General features: G+C 52.2%; 1 protein-coding gene across 3 annotated transcripts; it reads right to left on the reverse strand.

Annotated features, from left to right (window-relative positions):
• Window positions 1-3054: 3054 nt before the first annotated feature.
• LPAR5 (lysophosphatidic acid receptor 5) lies at window positions 3055-15717 on the reverse strand. Of its 3 annotated transcripts, none has more exons than XM_043441228.1 (2): window positions 15335-15717; window positions 3055-7015 (listed from the first exon to the last, which is right to left on the reverse strand). In XM_043441228.1, exon 2 carries the CDS (start codon window positions 6781-6783, stop codon window positions 5677-5679), a length of 1107 nt encoding a protein of 368 aa, XP_043297163.1. In that variant the 5' UTR covers window positions 6784-7015; window positions 15335-15717; the 3' UTR covers window positions 3055-5676. The 3 variants fall into 3 exon arrangements, with proteins under 3 accessions (XP_043297163.1, XP_043297164.1, XP_043297165.1); XM_043441229.1 differs by lacking the exon at window positions 15335-15717 and adding an exon at window positions 12373-12942; XM_043441230.1 differs by lacking the exon at window positions 15335-15717 and adding an exon at window positions 7754-7823.
• Window positions 15718-16270: the final 553 nt, after the last annotated feature.

Below are 16270 nucleotides of genomic sequence, written 5' to 3' on the forward strand. Positions count from 1 at the left end.
CTCCCAGGCTGTCTCCCTTCCGCCCTCCTGCCCTGGGCCCCTCTCCCGGCCCCACCCGGGCCTGCCCGGGCCCTCACTTCCTCTCCAGCCTCCTCTTTTGCCCTTTCTCCTCTGCTAGGTTCTTCATCCCTTGCCCCCTCTCCTCTCCATTTGGGCACTTTCCCACCCACTTCTCTGTCTGTGGGATGGACAAGGGGCCGGTGAGGAGAGAGTGCCCCCAGAGGGCGACAGGCCAGTCACTGCCTGGGCCTCCTCCTTGACCAAGCACCGTGAAAGCTGGCCCCGCCTGCCTTTCTCACCCATCCCTGGTCCTGGTTCTGATTGCCGGCAGAGCTCCATCTGGCCGAGGATTCACCTGGAACCCTTGCTGTCTTCCAGAAACTCTCCTCTTGGGCATCACAAGCTGACTTCACCAACGGTCTGTCCTCCCCAGACCCTGGTTGGAAAAGAGAGCTCCCCGTTATGGGATGTCTCTCAGGTGCCTTTCAAAGGTGACCTCATTAACCCTCACCAGAACCCAATAAGTAGATGCTATGATCCCCATTTCATGGGGGAAATAGAGGTTCAGGGAGGTTAAACAACTTCCAAGGTCACATTGCCAAGAAGTGACAGAGCCAAAATTAGTACCCAGGTTTGTTTGATGGCAGAGTTCTGAGAGCCTTTGGGATTCTCCAAGCCCCTGGGAGAAGCGTCACTCTTGCATGTTTTCAGTGCTTCTCTGGAAAAGACGCATGGTGACAGTTCCCCAGCCTCCCCAATCTCCAGGGTCTCCTGAAAGAAGGGAGAAGAAAGGCTCCCTGTGAGGTTAACCTCCTCCTCCACTTTTCTTCAGGGAACTCCAGGTGGCAACCCCACAGGGATTTCCCTCAAGATGCTCCAGGACTAACAAGCATCTGTCCTTGTTCTCCTGAATTTATCTCAAGTGATTGTTACTCTTCCCCCAGCTTCTCTCACCACATGGACGGACCATTCTACAGAGGATACAGACCTTGAGGAGAACCAAGGAGTGGTGTCCTCTTTGGTTTAGTTGGTGGACAATCAGGAGTGCTGTCTTGGAGATGTTGGGCACATCCCAGGTGGGGGAGGGGAGTGCATGAAGGCTAAGGTGTCCAGCTTTGGGTGCTGCCCTTGAGCCACGCCCTTCCGAACCCTTGATGGGGTATGTTTTGGGGCCCAACACCATTGGAACCATGAATGAGCCCTGTTCTCAGCGCTCACTCAGCCACAGTGGGTTCTGCACTGGGCTGGAGGCAGGTGGAGAGGGAAGGGGCTGGTGTGTTGTAGGGTGAGTGAGTTAGGAGCACACAGATCCATGTGCTCCTAACTCACTCACCCTACACAGTGGACTTAAGGTGAGAGAGTGGTGGCTTACATGAGGAAGGAAGGAGAGGAAAGGACGCCAAGGAGTGGTGGGTGTAAGGGAACCAGGGATGAGACAGTGGGCTGTAAAGGAAGGGGAGATTACAGTAGGGTGTTCTGTGAAGAGTAGAGGAGTTTGGGAGTCTCAGAGACACCGTCCCACTTCCTGGTTGTGTGACCTTAGGACCTCAGCTCTTCCAGGATGTTTCTCATCTGTAAAGTGCGGGTAATCATTATTCCTAACTCAGAGGGTTACTGTAATAATTAAATAAAACAATGCATTTTGAGCACAAAACTAAGGTCTTGGCATGAAGTGAAGTGAAAGTCACTCGGGTGAGTCTGACTTTTTGTGACACCATGGACTATACTACAGCCCATGGAATTCTCCAGGCAAGAATACTGGAGTGAGTAGCCTTTCCTGTCTCCGGTCCCGACCCAGGGATCAAACCTAGGTCTCCCGCATTGCAGGCAAATTCTCTACCAGCTGAGCCACGGGGAAGCCCAATTGCATAGAAAGTATTTTTACAATGTGTTCACACACTTCTCCCTGTGTCTGAGATTTTCTCATTTTCCTCCTTTAGGTTTTCCTAACCCCCCAAAAAGTAAACTTCTGGACACAGGGTGGTCTCTGGATTTCCCACATGTAGCTGCCATTACATTGCCCACCCAGTCATGGGGGGATCCTGTGAAAAGAGCAGTGGCTGCAGGCGTCCTTAAACTTCCTGTTCGTATCAGCTTCTGCTCACTCCTCCTCTGCCTGCAACATCTCCAGAATCTAATCTCTGCACTGTGCAGCATGTGGGATCTTAGTTCCCCAACTCGAGATCAAACCAGAGCCCCCTGCGATGGAAGCACGGAGTCTTAACCACTGGACCACCAGGGAAGTCCTCCTGAGTCTGTTCTTGCCTCTCTGTTCTCATGGAAACCCTGTGGATACATTGAGTGTGGGGAAACAGTCCACTGGAGCTTAAACGATGGAGGGTCCACACTGGAGAAAATTCATTTCCATCTGCCTCTGCATGCACACCTCCTGGATCAACCCCCTCACCTGTCTTTCTTTCTCCTTAGACTCTTCCCCACCTCATTTCCCTGTAGTGTATCCCACAGAGTGTGTCAGGGTGGGCTGAACTTCCCTCAAGAACCTCCAGGGACTGTCTAGTGCCCAATAAATTAATGGCCAGTGCCTTCCGCTGTGTTCTTCCATCTTGAATAATAACTATCGCTGACTTGTTCTTTGGTCCACGCTTGATAGTAAACTACTTCACAGCAAGGTTCTACTGTTCATTTTGTTATTGGGTCGCTAAGTCACGTCCAACTCTTTGTGACCCGTGGACTGTAGCCTGCCAGGCTCTTCTGTTCATGGGATTCTCCAGGCAAGAATACTGCAGTGTGGAGAAGGAAATGGCAACCCACTCCAGCATTCTCGCCTGGAGAATCCCATGGACAGAGGAGCCTGGCAGGCTACAGTCCATGGGGTCGAATAAAAAAAAAAGAATACTGGAGTGGGTTGCCATTTCCTCCTCCAGAGGATCTTCCCGACCCAGGGATCAAACTTATATCTTCTGTATTGGTCAGGGGGATTCTTTACCACTGAGCCACGGGGAAGCCCAATTGTTCATTACAGCAGTAGTTAACACAACATTGTAATTCAACTGTACTTCAATAAAAAATAAAAAAAGCAAAATGATTCAACTGTTCATCATTTCAACAAATATTTATTAGGAACTTCTTTGGCGCCAGACACTGTTCTGTATGCTGGGGATACATCAGAGAACCAAAGATCCCTGCCCCCAGGGAGCTTACATTCTATTTGGGGGGGGGGGGCGGTGAAGAGGAGACAGACAATAAACTGTAAAAGTTATAATTAATAAATAAATAAGTAAATTATATAGTAAGTTAGAAGATATTTGCTATGTGAGCTTTAATTGCTTTGGAATTCATCCACTTATCTGCATAATAAAAATACTTAAATAGAGAACTCCCTGGCAGTGCGGTGGTTAAGACTCCATGCTTTTGCTACCAAGAACATGGGTTCGATCCCTGTTTGGGGAACTAAGATCCTGGAAGCCATGCAATGTGGCCAAAGCAAACAAATTCAAGTAATTTTTAAAAGCTGTTGAGTTCAGTTTGGATAGGGCAAAATGCTGAGACTTTGGATGATGATGACATTTGGTGCCCCCAAGGCTGGAAGGGCTGAACCCTAAGGATGGAGCAAGGGATGGAGCAGGTGCTAACCTGCTAACCACCAGGCCTCTTCTGGAGCAGCAGAAAGCTGCTAACCTCAGACCAGACGGAGGAAAGCTGCGCTTCACGGCTCTCAGGGAGGATGCTGGGTCATTTCTCCGGTTTGGCCACCAGGGGTCATTTTACTCTTGTAAATCACTATCTGGAGGACTCAGGTAAAGACACAAAAGGCTTAGTCCGAACTAAAACACACAGTGGCACAGCCTGGGAAACTCTGACAGTCACACACAGACACACACACACGCACACACACAGAAACATACAGCACTGAGAGACACAGAAATGCATGCAGGACATGAGCATGTCACCAACTCCCTTGCTAATCTCACTAATAATGTCAGGGTCTTAGGCTGACATAGGGATTCCCTGATGGCTCAGAGGTTAAAGCATCTGCCCGCAATGCGGGAGACCTGGGTTTGATCCCTGGGTCGGGAAGATCCCCTGGAGAAGGAAATGGCAACCCACTCCAGTATTCTTGCCTGGAGAGTACCATGGATGGAGGAGCCTGGGGGGCTACAATCCACGGGGTTGCAAAAAGTCAGACACGACTGAGCAACTTCACTTAGGATGACACAGTGCCAGCCCAGACTCCATCCAAGAAGGAAGGAAACAGTAGGTGGCTGGTAAACCAGACTTCCATTTCCTTACTTCCAGCTTGCTAAGAGCAGTCACCCTGTTCCTGCCCTCCTGTCCATCATTCATCGGATTTACTTCCATGTAAACTTCTTGCCTGGCTCTTGTTCTGTTCCCTTTTCCCTGCCCAGAGAAACCCCCACCCCACCTCCTCCTGAGTATTTGTGTAGCTAGTTCCACCCCCCACCTCCTGCTGCAGTTCCAGGATCCCCAGATAGTGCTCCACTGGGGTAGAGCACCTACTTGCTTTGCCCCATCCCCACCCCCAGAAGCTGCAAGCCTTACAGACTACAACTGACAATTGACTTGAGCACTGCTCTTTCCCTGGCATTAATAAAAACAATGTATGTAATAGCCCGGGAAGAAGTTACACAAACGCTAATACTTCAGTACAGGTATGGTTCTAAAGCATGATCTCGGGATGGACTCTTTGAGAAAGTCTAAACTATTTTCATAATACTACTACTAATCTGTCACTTGTCCTTTTCACTCATTCTCTCACAAGGAGATGATGGAATTTCCCAGAGGCTTCGTAACCCTGTTGCTGTCACAGCTATTGGAATGCGTGCTTGTATATTTCTGTTTTTAAAGTTATTCTTTTTGATTTCTAGTATGGTTAAGTATCAAAAGAACAAAGTATAAGCAAAAGTTCTTTGGAATGTTCCATGTTTAAGAGTGTGAAAGGGTCTGAGACGAACAAGTCTGAGAACTGTTACTTTAGTACAAGAATGTTCTCCTTATTGTATTATAGGTGAAGCAGCAGATGCGGCGCCAGGTAGAGGGGGAAGAACTGAGGACCTAGAATGGAGGAGATCTTGAAGGGGGAAGAAGGCAGGACCCAGAAAGGGGAATAGGGACCAAGAACTTGGAGGGAAAACTCCTTCTAACTCAATTTTTCCCTGCCCCCAACTAGCCATGCTGGACGTCAGGTTTAAATTGTTTCAAGTGACTAGACAAGAAGGAAACCAATTCAGTGAGCATCCAATACGCTTTCGTATTATTAATATTATGCCTCAGTGCTGGGCAGGCGGAGCCTCCTAAGACTCCCTAGGTCTGCTGTGGTCGGTCTAAAGGCAGGACACCCATCTTCTGCTCCATCTACCAGCTGTGGGCCGCGTTTCCTGCCCGCCAATGGCATTTCATCCAGCCTCCTGCCTCTGCACGGGCAGGTTCATGGCAACACTTTCTAGGGGCTGGGGAAGGGGTCCTCCGCGGCTCACCATCACCCCCAGTTAAAGACATTTCCAGCGGCGCTCTTCCTTCCGCGCGCCCCTGGGCCCCACACTTCGTTCTCTTCTGCATCCGGGAGTGGGAGCTGCCACTCCTAAGTCCCAGCGCCCACCCTACCGCCCCCCGGTGCACACCCCGGCGTGTCTGAGAGTGCCAGAGGCGCGGGAGCGGGGGCGAGGGGACCGCGCTCTGGTACGAACGACTGTGCGTTCAGAAGGACGAATCCTCGTGGGACGGGGTGAAGGATGACCGGGGGTCGGAGGGCCGGAGCTTCCCCTGACTGGCGGCGGTCAGAGTAGAGGCTTGGGCCGTCTCGGTGAGCGGTTCGGCGAGCGCCTCCTGAGCCCCGTTGGCGGCCAAGGTCCTGCCCCGGAGCGGGGCGCTCAGGCCGCGCAGGGTGTTGCGGAAGCCCTCGGCGCTGAAGTAGTAGACGAGCGGGTCGAGCACGCAGTTGGCGCCGGCCAGCAGCACCGTGACCATCAGCACCCCGCGCACCTTCTTGCGCGCCTCGGAGCTGGCGGACACCACCTCGCCGCGTAGCAGCCCGTACACGGCCAGCGTGACGTTATAGGGCACGAAGCACAGCAGGAAGATGACCAGGCTCGCCAGCAGGAGGCGCACCGTCTTCCGCCGCCGCTGGCTCCGCGTGGCGTCGGGCCGCGCCAGGGTCCAGAAGACGCGGCCCGACGAGTAGACCACGGCCGCCAGGGGCAGCAGGAAGCCCAACGCCTCGGCCAGCAGCAAGAGCGGTAGGAGGCTGCCCTTCCACAGCTTGTCGCTGAAGCTCTCGAAGCACAGGAACACGTCGCGGCCGTCTCTGGCGCAGGACGAGGGCTGGTGCGCCAGGATGATGGGCACGGCGAAGACCAGGATGAGCGCCCACACGCCCAGGCAGAGCAGCCGCGCCACGCGGGGCCGCCGCAGGTGGCGCAGCCGCAGCGGGTGCACAATGGCGGCGTAGCGGTCCACGTTGATGAGCGTCAGGAAGATGCAGCTGCCGTACATGTTCATCTGGAAGACGGCGCCCGCCAGCTGGCACAGAAAGTCCGGGAAGGGCCAGTAGTGCCGCGCATAGTAGGACAGGCGCAAGGGCAGCGAAAGGGTGAAGAGCAGGTCGCTGGCCGCCAGGTTGCACATGTACACGCATACCACCGAGTGCACGCGCAGCGCGCGCAGGAAGACCCAGAGGGCCAGGGCGTTGAGGGGGAGCCCGGCCGCCAGCACCACGCTGTAGACCACCAGATGCAAATGATGGATGGGCTGGTAGTCCGGGCACTCGGCCTGAAGAGACTTGTTGGCCGAGGAGTTGGCTTGCATCGTGCCACTGTGCGCCGAGAAGCTAGGCTGGGGGCATCAGGGGGCGCACCCGCATCCTAGCATCCGGTGCATCTCCAGTCTCCGGGGCCGGGGCCTGGGGGCTGCACAGAGAGCCCCAGAGCAAACGGAGGTTCAGCATGGGCATGTGGGTTGTGGTTGCAAGGCAGCCGGCTTGGGGGAAGGTGAGGAGCAGTGGGTTGCCTTTGGTCACAGCCTCATGGGCAGTGGAGACCTGGAGCAGGAGGGAAGCCAGAAGTCAAGATAGTGCAAGGAAGGGCTGAAGACACAAATATGGATCTGAACTCCCTGGCTTCTTGAGACCTTTTTCAGCCTCAGAGCTTTCCCCTACCTTCCTTCTGTGCCCAGAACAGCTTTCTGCAGCTGGCTCCATGGCACAGTGTTAAATGCACAGGCTCTGGAGTCAGACTTGCCTAGGTATAAATCTGTGCCTTTGTCCTCGTGTGCCTTAGCCACTTCCCTGGTGGTCCAGTGACTAAGATTCAGAGCTCCCAACTCAGGGTTCAATCCCTGGTGAGGGAACTAGAGCCTACAGGCTGCAACCAAAAGTTTGCATGCCGAAACTAAGACCCTGCACAGCCAAATAAATAAATATTTTTTTTAAAAGGAAAGAAAACTGACTTAATATCTCTACCCCTCATTTTCCTTACCTGGAAAAAAAAAGAAAGAAAGGAGAGGGGTTCCTACTTCACAAGGTTGTTAGACCCAAGGAGTCGATATATATGAAATGCTTTGGTTACTGTTATTATCTGTTAATATCTCTCCCTTTCTTCCTTTCTTCTGCAAATGCTTCCTGGGACTTTAGACGGTTTCAGGCATGTTCACAGTGGTGAACAAAGCAAAGGCCTTGCCCCCACCTATTTTCCATTCCACTGAAAGGAGACAGATGATAAAGAACTGGTAAATAGGTATTGGCTTCCTTGGGTGGATGGCTCAGGGGTAAAGAATCTACCTGCAATGCAGGAGCCATAGCAGATGTGGTTCATTCGCTGGGTCCAGAAGATCCCCTGGAGAAAGTAATGGCAGCCCACTCCAGTATTCTTGCCTGGGAAATCCCATGGACAGAAGAGGCTGGCAGGCTCCAGTCCAGAGCATCACAAAGAATTGGACACGACTGAATAACTTAGCACACACACACACACACACACACAAATAGCTGTTATGTCAGGTGGTGAGAAGAACTGTGGAGCCCCTCTCCTGGCACCAGCCTGTTCTGCTTGTTCCCCATTATCTAAAGAATAAAGTTCAAACTCCCAAGTACAGGACGAAATCCCAGCCTCATCTCTGCTGTTGCTCCTGTGTGGGCTGGCTGTGTGGTCAGAGTGACCCGGTCCAGCTGGATGGTTCGACCTTGTTCACTCTCAGTTTCTTCCTTTGTATGGGGACAGTAATAGAATGGGGCTCCCAAAAAAAAAAAGAATGGGGGTCCCATACACTGATGGCACACCTCAGCACAGTCCTGCCAGATGGAGGAAGGCCCTATGGGTTGAACTTCTCTGGGTGCTTCCCTGCAGACTCTGACTGGGGTGTTTCCTAGTGAGGATTCTATGATGGGGGGAGATGGTAGTTTGGTCCTAAGGGCTGGAAGGGGGCGCTTAGCCCATAGAGGGTGGCAATGAGGCCAGAAAATACTGTGGCCTCTGATAAGACTGCCAGAAAGGACAGACCACTGCCATCCTCAGGCAAAAGCTGGCAGACGAAGAGTGTGGCCAGAGGTAGCGGAGTCAGAAGACAGGACCTGGTCTCAAGTCCTTCCTTAATGCCAGAAGGCCACAGAAGCGACCCCTCCATTGTGATCCCCACATGCTGTCTATTTTGTGTGTGTTGCAAAATATACAGAACTTTAAAAAATTACCATGGTAACCATCTTTAAGAGTACAATTCAGTGACATTAAGTACAATCGCAGCATTGCGTAACCATTGCCACTATTTCTGAAACTTTTTCATCATCCCAAACAACAACTTTATACCCATTAAGCAATAACTGCTCATCCCTGCTCCCTTCCTCTCCTGGCAACCTCTATTCTACTTTCTGTCTGTGTAAATTTGCCTGTTCTAGACCCCTCCTCTGAGTGGAAGCATAGAATTTCCATCCTTTTGTGTCTGGGTTATTTCACCTAGCCTAAAGTTTTCAAGGTCCCTCCATGTTATAGACTGGATCAGAGTTACAGTCTTTTATGGCTGAATAATATTTTCCTGAGCTTCCCAGGTGGGTCAGTAGTAAAGAACCTGCCTGCCAATGCAGGAGATGCAGGTTTGATTCTTGAGTAGGGAAGGTCCCCTCCCTGGATGAGGAAATGGCAACCCACTGCAGTATTCTTGCCTGGAAAATCCCATGGGCAGGGAGCCTGGTGGGCTATAGTCATGGGGTCTCAAAGAGCTGGACACAATTAAACAACTAAACAACAACAACAAATATTTTCCCATATAAACACCACATTTTGTTCATCCGTTCATTTGTTGATGGTTACTTGGGCTTTTCCATCTTTTGGATATTGTGGGTAATGATAGTGAACATGGGTGGCCACATGCCGATCTAGGGATCTTAAGGAAAGAAGTTATCTGAAGACCCTGAGCCATTATCCCAAAATACTGAACACCTTTCAGTAGGAACCACTTAAATCCTTACATGGAACAAAGTTGTAAACCTAATTGTCATACATTTTCTAGTGTGTTTTTCATTTGTTTGTTTGTTTTCCTTCCAACAAGCAGTTGTAGACTCCAGCAGTTTAAGACTTGTAAGAAGCACAGCACAAGTATAAAGAAACATTTCCCCTATGAAATACCGATTTCATCAGCAAAAATAATGCTGGATAGGTCTTTTTTTTTTTTTTTTTGCTTACCTTTGTTGACAAAGTAATGTCTCTCTGGATAGGTCTTAAACATGCATAAAAGCAAGTAACACCAGGTTCTCTTCCTAAAATGTGCCTACCTCTCCCATGATCCTTTGCTCCAGTCATGCCAAACTAGTGATAATTCTGCAAATACTTGACGTCTTCAGGGCTCTGCCTCTCGCGTGCTGTCTCTTCAACCGGGAATGCCCTTTCTCCCCTTCTCTGACTGGTAAACTCAGCCACTTCTCAGGGCCCCATGATGCCTTTCCTGACTCCTGCCCTCCCACCAGGCAGGCATAGTCCCCTCTCTGGTGTCTCCCCAGCACTTTGGACGCAGGTCAACCCTTCCTACTCAGGTTGTCATGAGCTGTTCTTGGTCTGCTCCTCCCACTCACCCGTGAACTCCTTGAGAGAGGGCCTGTGGACTGTGACTTACTCATCTTTGTAGCCCCAGCCCCTCTCTCCATAAATGTTGAGTCAAAAATAATAGCTGCCTTACTGATCATTCACCATCTCCCTGGGTGCCTTCTAAATGCAAGCTCTAATCCTCCCAGCAGCCCTTGGAGGTCAGTGTTTCTCCTGATTTTTACTCAAAAGTGGTCAGTGAGCAGTGAAATCAGGACTCAAACCCAGGACATCCCACCTCCAGAGTCCAAGCTGCAAAGTCCAAGAATGCGTGGGTGGGTGTGAACTGGATGCTGCACCTAACTTTTATTGCTGCCTAGATGAAACCTGTGCCCATAGGTGAACGCTTTTATTTCCTCCTTTGTCCAATTGAAATATGTGCTATTTAATAACCCACTTCCTTCTTTCTCCCACTTCAAACATTGGTACCACGGACTCATCTCTCACACACACAAATATGCCCTCCTGACAATTTCCCCTTACCTACTGAAACAGTTTACTGCTTTCAGCTCCTCAGGTCATGTCCTGTGTATTTGTCCCATTTCCCCAACCAGATAATAAGGTCCTAGGGTGGGGATTAAACCTTTCACAGCTTTCTTCCCAAGCTCACTCACACTTCAGTCTTTCCGCTTAGCAGGCCCTTGTGATATTCACTGGCTGCCTGGCAGGAAATCTTCCCTCTGCCCTGCCATGGCCATTCAGCCTGTAATCCTGTTATAATATTTCATGTATCATTCCAACCTCTTATCACATTCCTGACTATCTTTCCCACATGTGCAACTCAGTGAAAGGCATGTCCCTTTGGAGAGCCTTGTTTGGAAACTGCTTGTGATAAAACCTCTGTAACAGTTTACGACTGCAATTTTTATTGCTGTTTAGTCCCTAAGTCATGTCTGACTCTTTGCGACCCCATGGACGGTAGCCCGCCAGGCTCCTCTGTCCATGGGATTTCCCAGGCAAGAATACTGGAGTCGGTTGCCATTTCCTCATCCAGGGAGGGGATCTTCCCGACACAGGGATCAAACTCAGAGCTCCAGTATCGCCTGTATTGCAGGCAGATTCTTTACCACTGAGCCACCTGGGAAGCCCACAGCTCAATTACAGTAACACTTTATCATTCTTAACCATTCTTTGGAGAATCAATAGCTCCTTACAACTAGGATGAGTGAATGAGTGAATGGATAATTCTTTTCTAAGAATCCCAAATCTCTCAGCACTTCCCTCGTGTCTCAGTGGTAAAGAGTCAGCCTGCAACTCAGGAGATACTGGAGACCTGGGTTCGATCCCTAGGTCAGGAAGATCCCCTGAAGGAGCAAATAGCAACCCACTCCAGTATTCTTGCCTGGAGAATCCCATGGACAGGGAAGCCTGGTGGGCTACGGTCCACCAGAGATTTGAACAGGACTGGTGACTAAGCACACAGCACACAAGTCTCTCATCAACAACACTGCCATGTTAATGAGACCAGAATGTATTAGGTGAGCTGCTACTAAAAGGTGGAGTTAGGAATTCTTCAGAGATGCTCTCTCCTTCCTCCATTCCAAAGCCGAGAAGCCCTTGGGTTGATGTCTCAAAAAGCTACCCTTCTCCGACAGACTCACACAGAGTGGCCTAAGCTGAGCGTAGAGACCTGCCAGGCCCCTGCCCTGGTCCCCCACCCCATCCGCTTGCTTCCCTGGGGCTCCCTGTCAGAGGAACTGAATGGGCACGGTGCCAGGCCAGATGGCAGAGATGGGAAAAACTGCCAAAAAGGAGGCAAACAGGAAATGGAAGGAGGGCTCTGGATGTGGGGGAGGGGCAGCAAGGCCCTCTCCTCTGTCCTGCCTTCAGCAAGAGGTCAGGTTGGGGGTGGGGGGCGGTAAAGCAAAGAAACAGCAGCAGCTCAGAAGAGCAGAGACACCGGGACTTCATTTCACCAGGGAGAAGGGGAATCTGGAGGCCCACTTGGGCTCAGCAACCTCAGCATGCCAGGTCACGTGTGCACACAGCTGCACTCACATGCAAGGCCACAGGCAGGTAAGGGTGCACCAAGGGATGGGCACACAAGATCGCTAGTAACATACAGATCCGTGTGTAACACATGTGTGTGTGCACAGAGCCTCAGACAGCCAAGCCAGGGGAGGAGGGCAGACCCAGCCCCTGTCTTCGGGACAACATCCTTAGATGGACAGACAGACGGGTAGCTTCAGGGGCACACACACAGGAGTGCAGATGGTCACAAGCAGATCCCTACCCCAGGACACTGAGGGGCAAAGAGAGGCCTGGAGACTGCCCCTCCAGCATCCTGGCCACCCCCCACCCCCCCCCCCACACACACACACCATGCACAGACCAGAGTATGCGTGGTCACTCTCCTCCTCGCCTTCTCCGTCTTTCAGCTTGCCACAAGCACACCCGGGGCCCAGATGCCTTGTGTCCCTGGGGCCTCTGGGACCGGCCCCACTGCCCTCTGAGCTGGGCTGGGCACCATGCTTTGCTGAGATAAGTCAGCGGGGCAGGGCTATTTTCTGCCCTGGCAGGAAGTGAGAATGGAGGATAAAAGTGGACAGGAGGCTAGATCATGATCTTTCCCTTCCTCTGCTCCACACAACTGGCCCGTGGCGTCCACCCTTCTGGCGCCTGACCAGGGATGCAGAGGGGAGCTGAACAGAAGAGGGGTGGGTGATTTGGGACACTGATGGGGGCAGGGAGGGAAGACAGACACCTCCAGCTTCCTCCTGTCTGCTACTCTCCCCATGGGCTTCCTGCCCGCCTCCTCCCCCAATCTCCCCGCCTCTCTGAACATCCACCAAAGGCCTTGCTCTCATCACCTCTTCTCCTTTGGAATCTACCCCTTCGGAAATTTGGAAAGTGGGAATCTTCAGTCTCTTCATCCTTCTTGCCCCAGAAGACCAGCTCTGAATAGCTCTGGCCTACTTTTAGATTTGGGCAGTCAAAAGCCCATCAACGTGTCTCCCCACCCCCACCCTCACCACACACAGTGCGCCGGCAACCAGACCCGGGTAGCTAACTGAACCCACTTCCTCTCCTGCCGCACCCTGGCAGCCACGAGAAGATTCAACCTCTACCCACAGACACGTGTGATTATGAAGCCTCTTAAGGCCTGCATGTTCAGATTCCCCAAACTGACGCAAACTGTACTGAGCGTCCAGAGGAAGCATGACGAAGTCTAAAGGCTTTATGAAAATCTCTGTCCCAGAGTTGCTCTGGAACACAGATGAATCCTGCCCATCAGCTTGTCCTGGGTCTGGGGAGTCTGTGAAAGTGACTGATAGTTGCTCAATCTTGTCTGACTCTTTGCAACCCCAGGGACTGTAGCCTGCCAGGCTCCTCAGTCCATGGAAGTCTGCAGGCAAGAATACTGGAGTGGGTAGCTGTTCCCTTCTCCAGAGGATCTTTCTGATTCAGGGATTGAACCTGGGTCTCCCGCATTGCAGGTTGATTGGGGCAGTCTGTAAGGTGGAGATAGTACCAGATCACCAGGTTGAGTGGATGGCCTCCTCCTGACCCAGGGGTCATGGTCTTCCCCTCTACGTGTCCTGTCTAACCTCCATCTTCCTTCTTCTCTGGTCCAGGCCTGCTCTGCTTTCTGTAGCCCAGATCCTGCTCCAGCCTCTCCCCACCCTTCCCCTCTTGGCCTCTCTTCCAGTTCTTCCAACATCATCCTTGGCTGCATCTTTTCCCTCTCTCTAGTCTCACCCCATCTCTCCTTTCTAGGAAAAGGCCAAAAGTTCAATGATTAGTTGCCAGGTGAGTGGCTGTCACCTCCCCACCTGCATACATTTCTCCACCCTGCTGTCAAGAGCTGGAAAAACAGGAAACAAAGTCCCGATCGCTCAGGACTCAGATGGGATCAACTCTCTGCAGCCCTGTGCTCTAGGTGGTCCTTGCTTTGGGACTTGGCTGGGTCCCACAGACTCACAGAAACCTCGGGAAGCCTTTGGATTCATGGACCTGGCCCTGCCCTTGGGCAGCACTGAGTGTGTGTGGTGTGGAGCCCTGAAGCCTCTGCGGTCCCTCCCCGGGGGCCTGGGCTTGGGAGGCTTCTGAGCTGCTGGGGTGCATGCTGAGGGACATGCACATCGACACAGACAGGGACACAGCCGGGCTCTGCGGTCTCTGGGTGGTCAGGAGGTGAAGCTCAAGGGTTGAAAGTTTCTGCTTCTGTCTCAACCCAACCCTTGCCTCCAGGTCCCCTTCGGCGACAATCTCAGCTCACCCTGAAGGGACCAGAGATGCGACCTGATGGGAAGTCCCCTTCCCATCAGGGAGGCCCCCACAAACAGGGAAGAGCCGCCCTCAGTGGTGTGACATACGGGTGTCAGGGGGCCCTGCTCTCGGACTTCCCTGGTGGTCCAGTGGTTAAGCATCCACCTTGCAATGCAAAGGACACTGCTTTGATCCCTGATCTGGGAAGATCCCATGTGCCTTGTGGCAACTAAGCCCCTGAGCTGCAACTACTGAAGCTCCACGCACCTAGAGCCCATGCTCTGAAACAAGAGAAGCCACCACAATGAGAAGCCTGTGCGCCACACCTCGAAAGTAGCCCCCACTCTCTGGAACCAGAGAAAAGCTCGTGTGTAGCAAAGAAAACTCAGCACAACCAAAAATATATAAATAAATAAATATTAAAACAAAAACAACAGAAGGCCCTGCGCACCCTCAAATATGACCCCCACCCCGACCCTGTGCCTAGTATCTGAAATTTTGTCCACTGCGTGACACTCCGGGACCACATTCTACCAGACCTGGCAGGACATTGGAGACGTCTGGCCTAAACATCTTATAAAGAAAATGCCCTGGGTGAAGGCAGTGTCTCTCAGGCGCCTCTAAGACACTGGAGTTGGCTGGGAAGGTCCCTATGAGAGCAGGTCTGTGCCTTGAACCCGCTCGGGAGTTTAATCAGGTCAGGTCACTGTCACCAGCCTGGCCCTGGATGAGTGGGTGTTGGACATTGTCTTATCTGAGAATGGGAGAGGGTTGGAAAACATCCCCAGAGGGCCCTCCATTCCTCTGGGGCCCTGGGACCCAAAGTTTAGTGTGAGAGTAGATGAAGGGGAAGACCCAGCCCCCAGGACAGACAGGCCCAGGGGCTGGCTTCATGCTCCAGAGCATGTCCTCTGTCTGCGGTCTGCCTGCCTGAGGTCGCCCCTTTGAGCTCTTTATTCAAAAAGACTTCCCCAGGCCCAGGGCCCTCTCTCACCTCCACTCCCACCCACGTCCCCCAATTCTAAAGGAGGGGTGCTGTCCTTGTGCCCCTCTGAGGTTCAATCCCACCTGTGACGCCCGCTTACCTGTGCTCGTCGGTGTGGCTCGCTGCTCTCCCGAGCTGGCTTCTGCCTGCTCTGGGCCGGGCTGGGCTGGTAGGACCTGCTCCCGGCGGTGGGACACACCCACCTCAGCAGATCTCAGCAGATCTCAGCAGATCCCAGCACCCTGCACGCACCCGCACCCAACCCCGAGACAGCGGGCAGGGAGAGAGACAGAGGAGGAAGCGGTGACCTCAATGCCTTCACAGTTCGGCCAGAGAAAAAACCCCAGCAGATAATGGCACCTAATGCAGCCCCAACCCTCACCCACTAATGCCCCCCCCCGCCCCCATCCCTCTCACACCCCTTGAAGTTTCCGGGAAGCCTAGCTGTCACACCCAGTACCACAGATTTCTAATGACTAACCCCAGCCTCTTGCTCTCCTGCCAGTTCCCCATGGCTGTCTCGTCTCTTCTGGGTTCCAGCAGATGGTTTTGCTCTTGTCACAGGTGGCTTACCTCCCTCTGTGTGTTTGTGGGGGTGGGGGAGCAGGACTCAAGACAACCGTCTTGAGTAGCCTGGGCTGAGCCCCCTGTCTTCCAGATCAATAGGGCCAGGCATGTTGTCTGTGCTCAGTGCAAAAAAACAAAACAAAACAAAAAAAACATGTTTTGAGCCCTAGGTAAAAAAGGACATTGTGGTTGAATGTGTATGGGAAACACTAAGTCGAACAGGTTTCTCTATTACAGGGTTTCTCAGGGTCTTAAAAGATTGACCACGTTGATAATAAAAGCTGGGTAATGAGGGCATGATGGTACATAGTGATTCTGTTAGTTGCTCAGTCGTGTCTGACTCTGCGACCCCATGGACTGTAGCCCACCAGACTCCTCCTTCCATGGGACTCTCCAGGCAAGAATACTGGAGTGGGTAACCATTCCCTTCTCCAGAGGGTCTTCCCAACCCAAGTATCGAAACTGGGTC

This window comes from Cervus canadensis, chromosome 21 (assembly GCF_019320065.1).
Source record: "Cervus canadensis isolate Bull #8, Minnesota chromosome 21, ASM1932006v1, whole genome shotgun sequence".
Classification (NCBI taxonomy): domain Eukaryota; kingdom Metazoa; phylum Chordata; class Mammalia; order Artiodactyla; family Cervidae; genus Cervus; species Cervus canadensis.

Excerpts from the sequence above, each read along its gene's own strand:
- LPAR5 (XM_043441228.1), bottom strand. The coding sequence starts at position 6,783 with ATGCAAGCCAACTCCTCGGCCAACAAGTCTCTTCAGGCCGAGTGCCCG.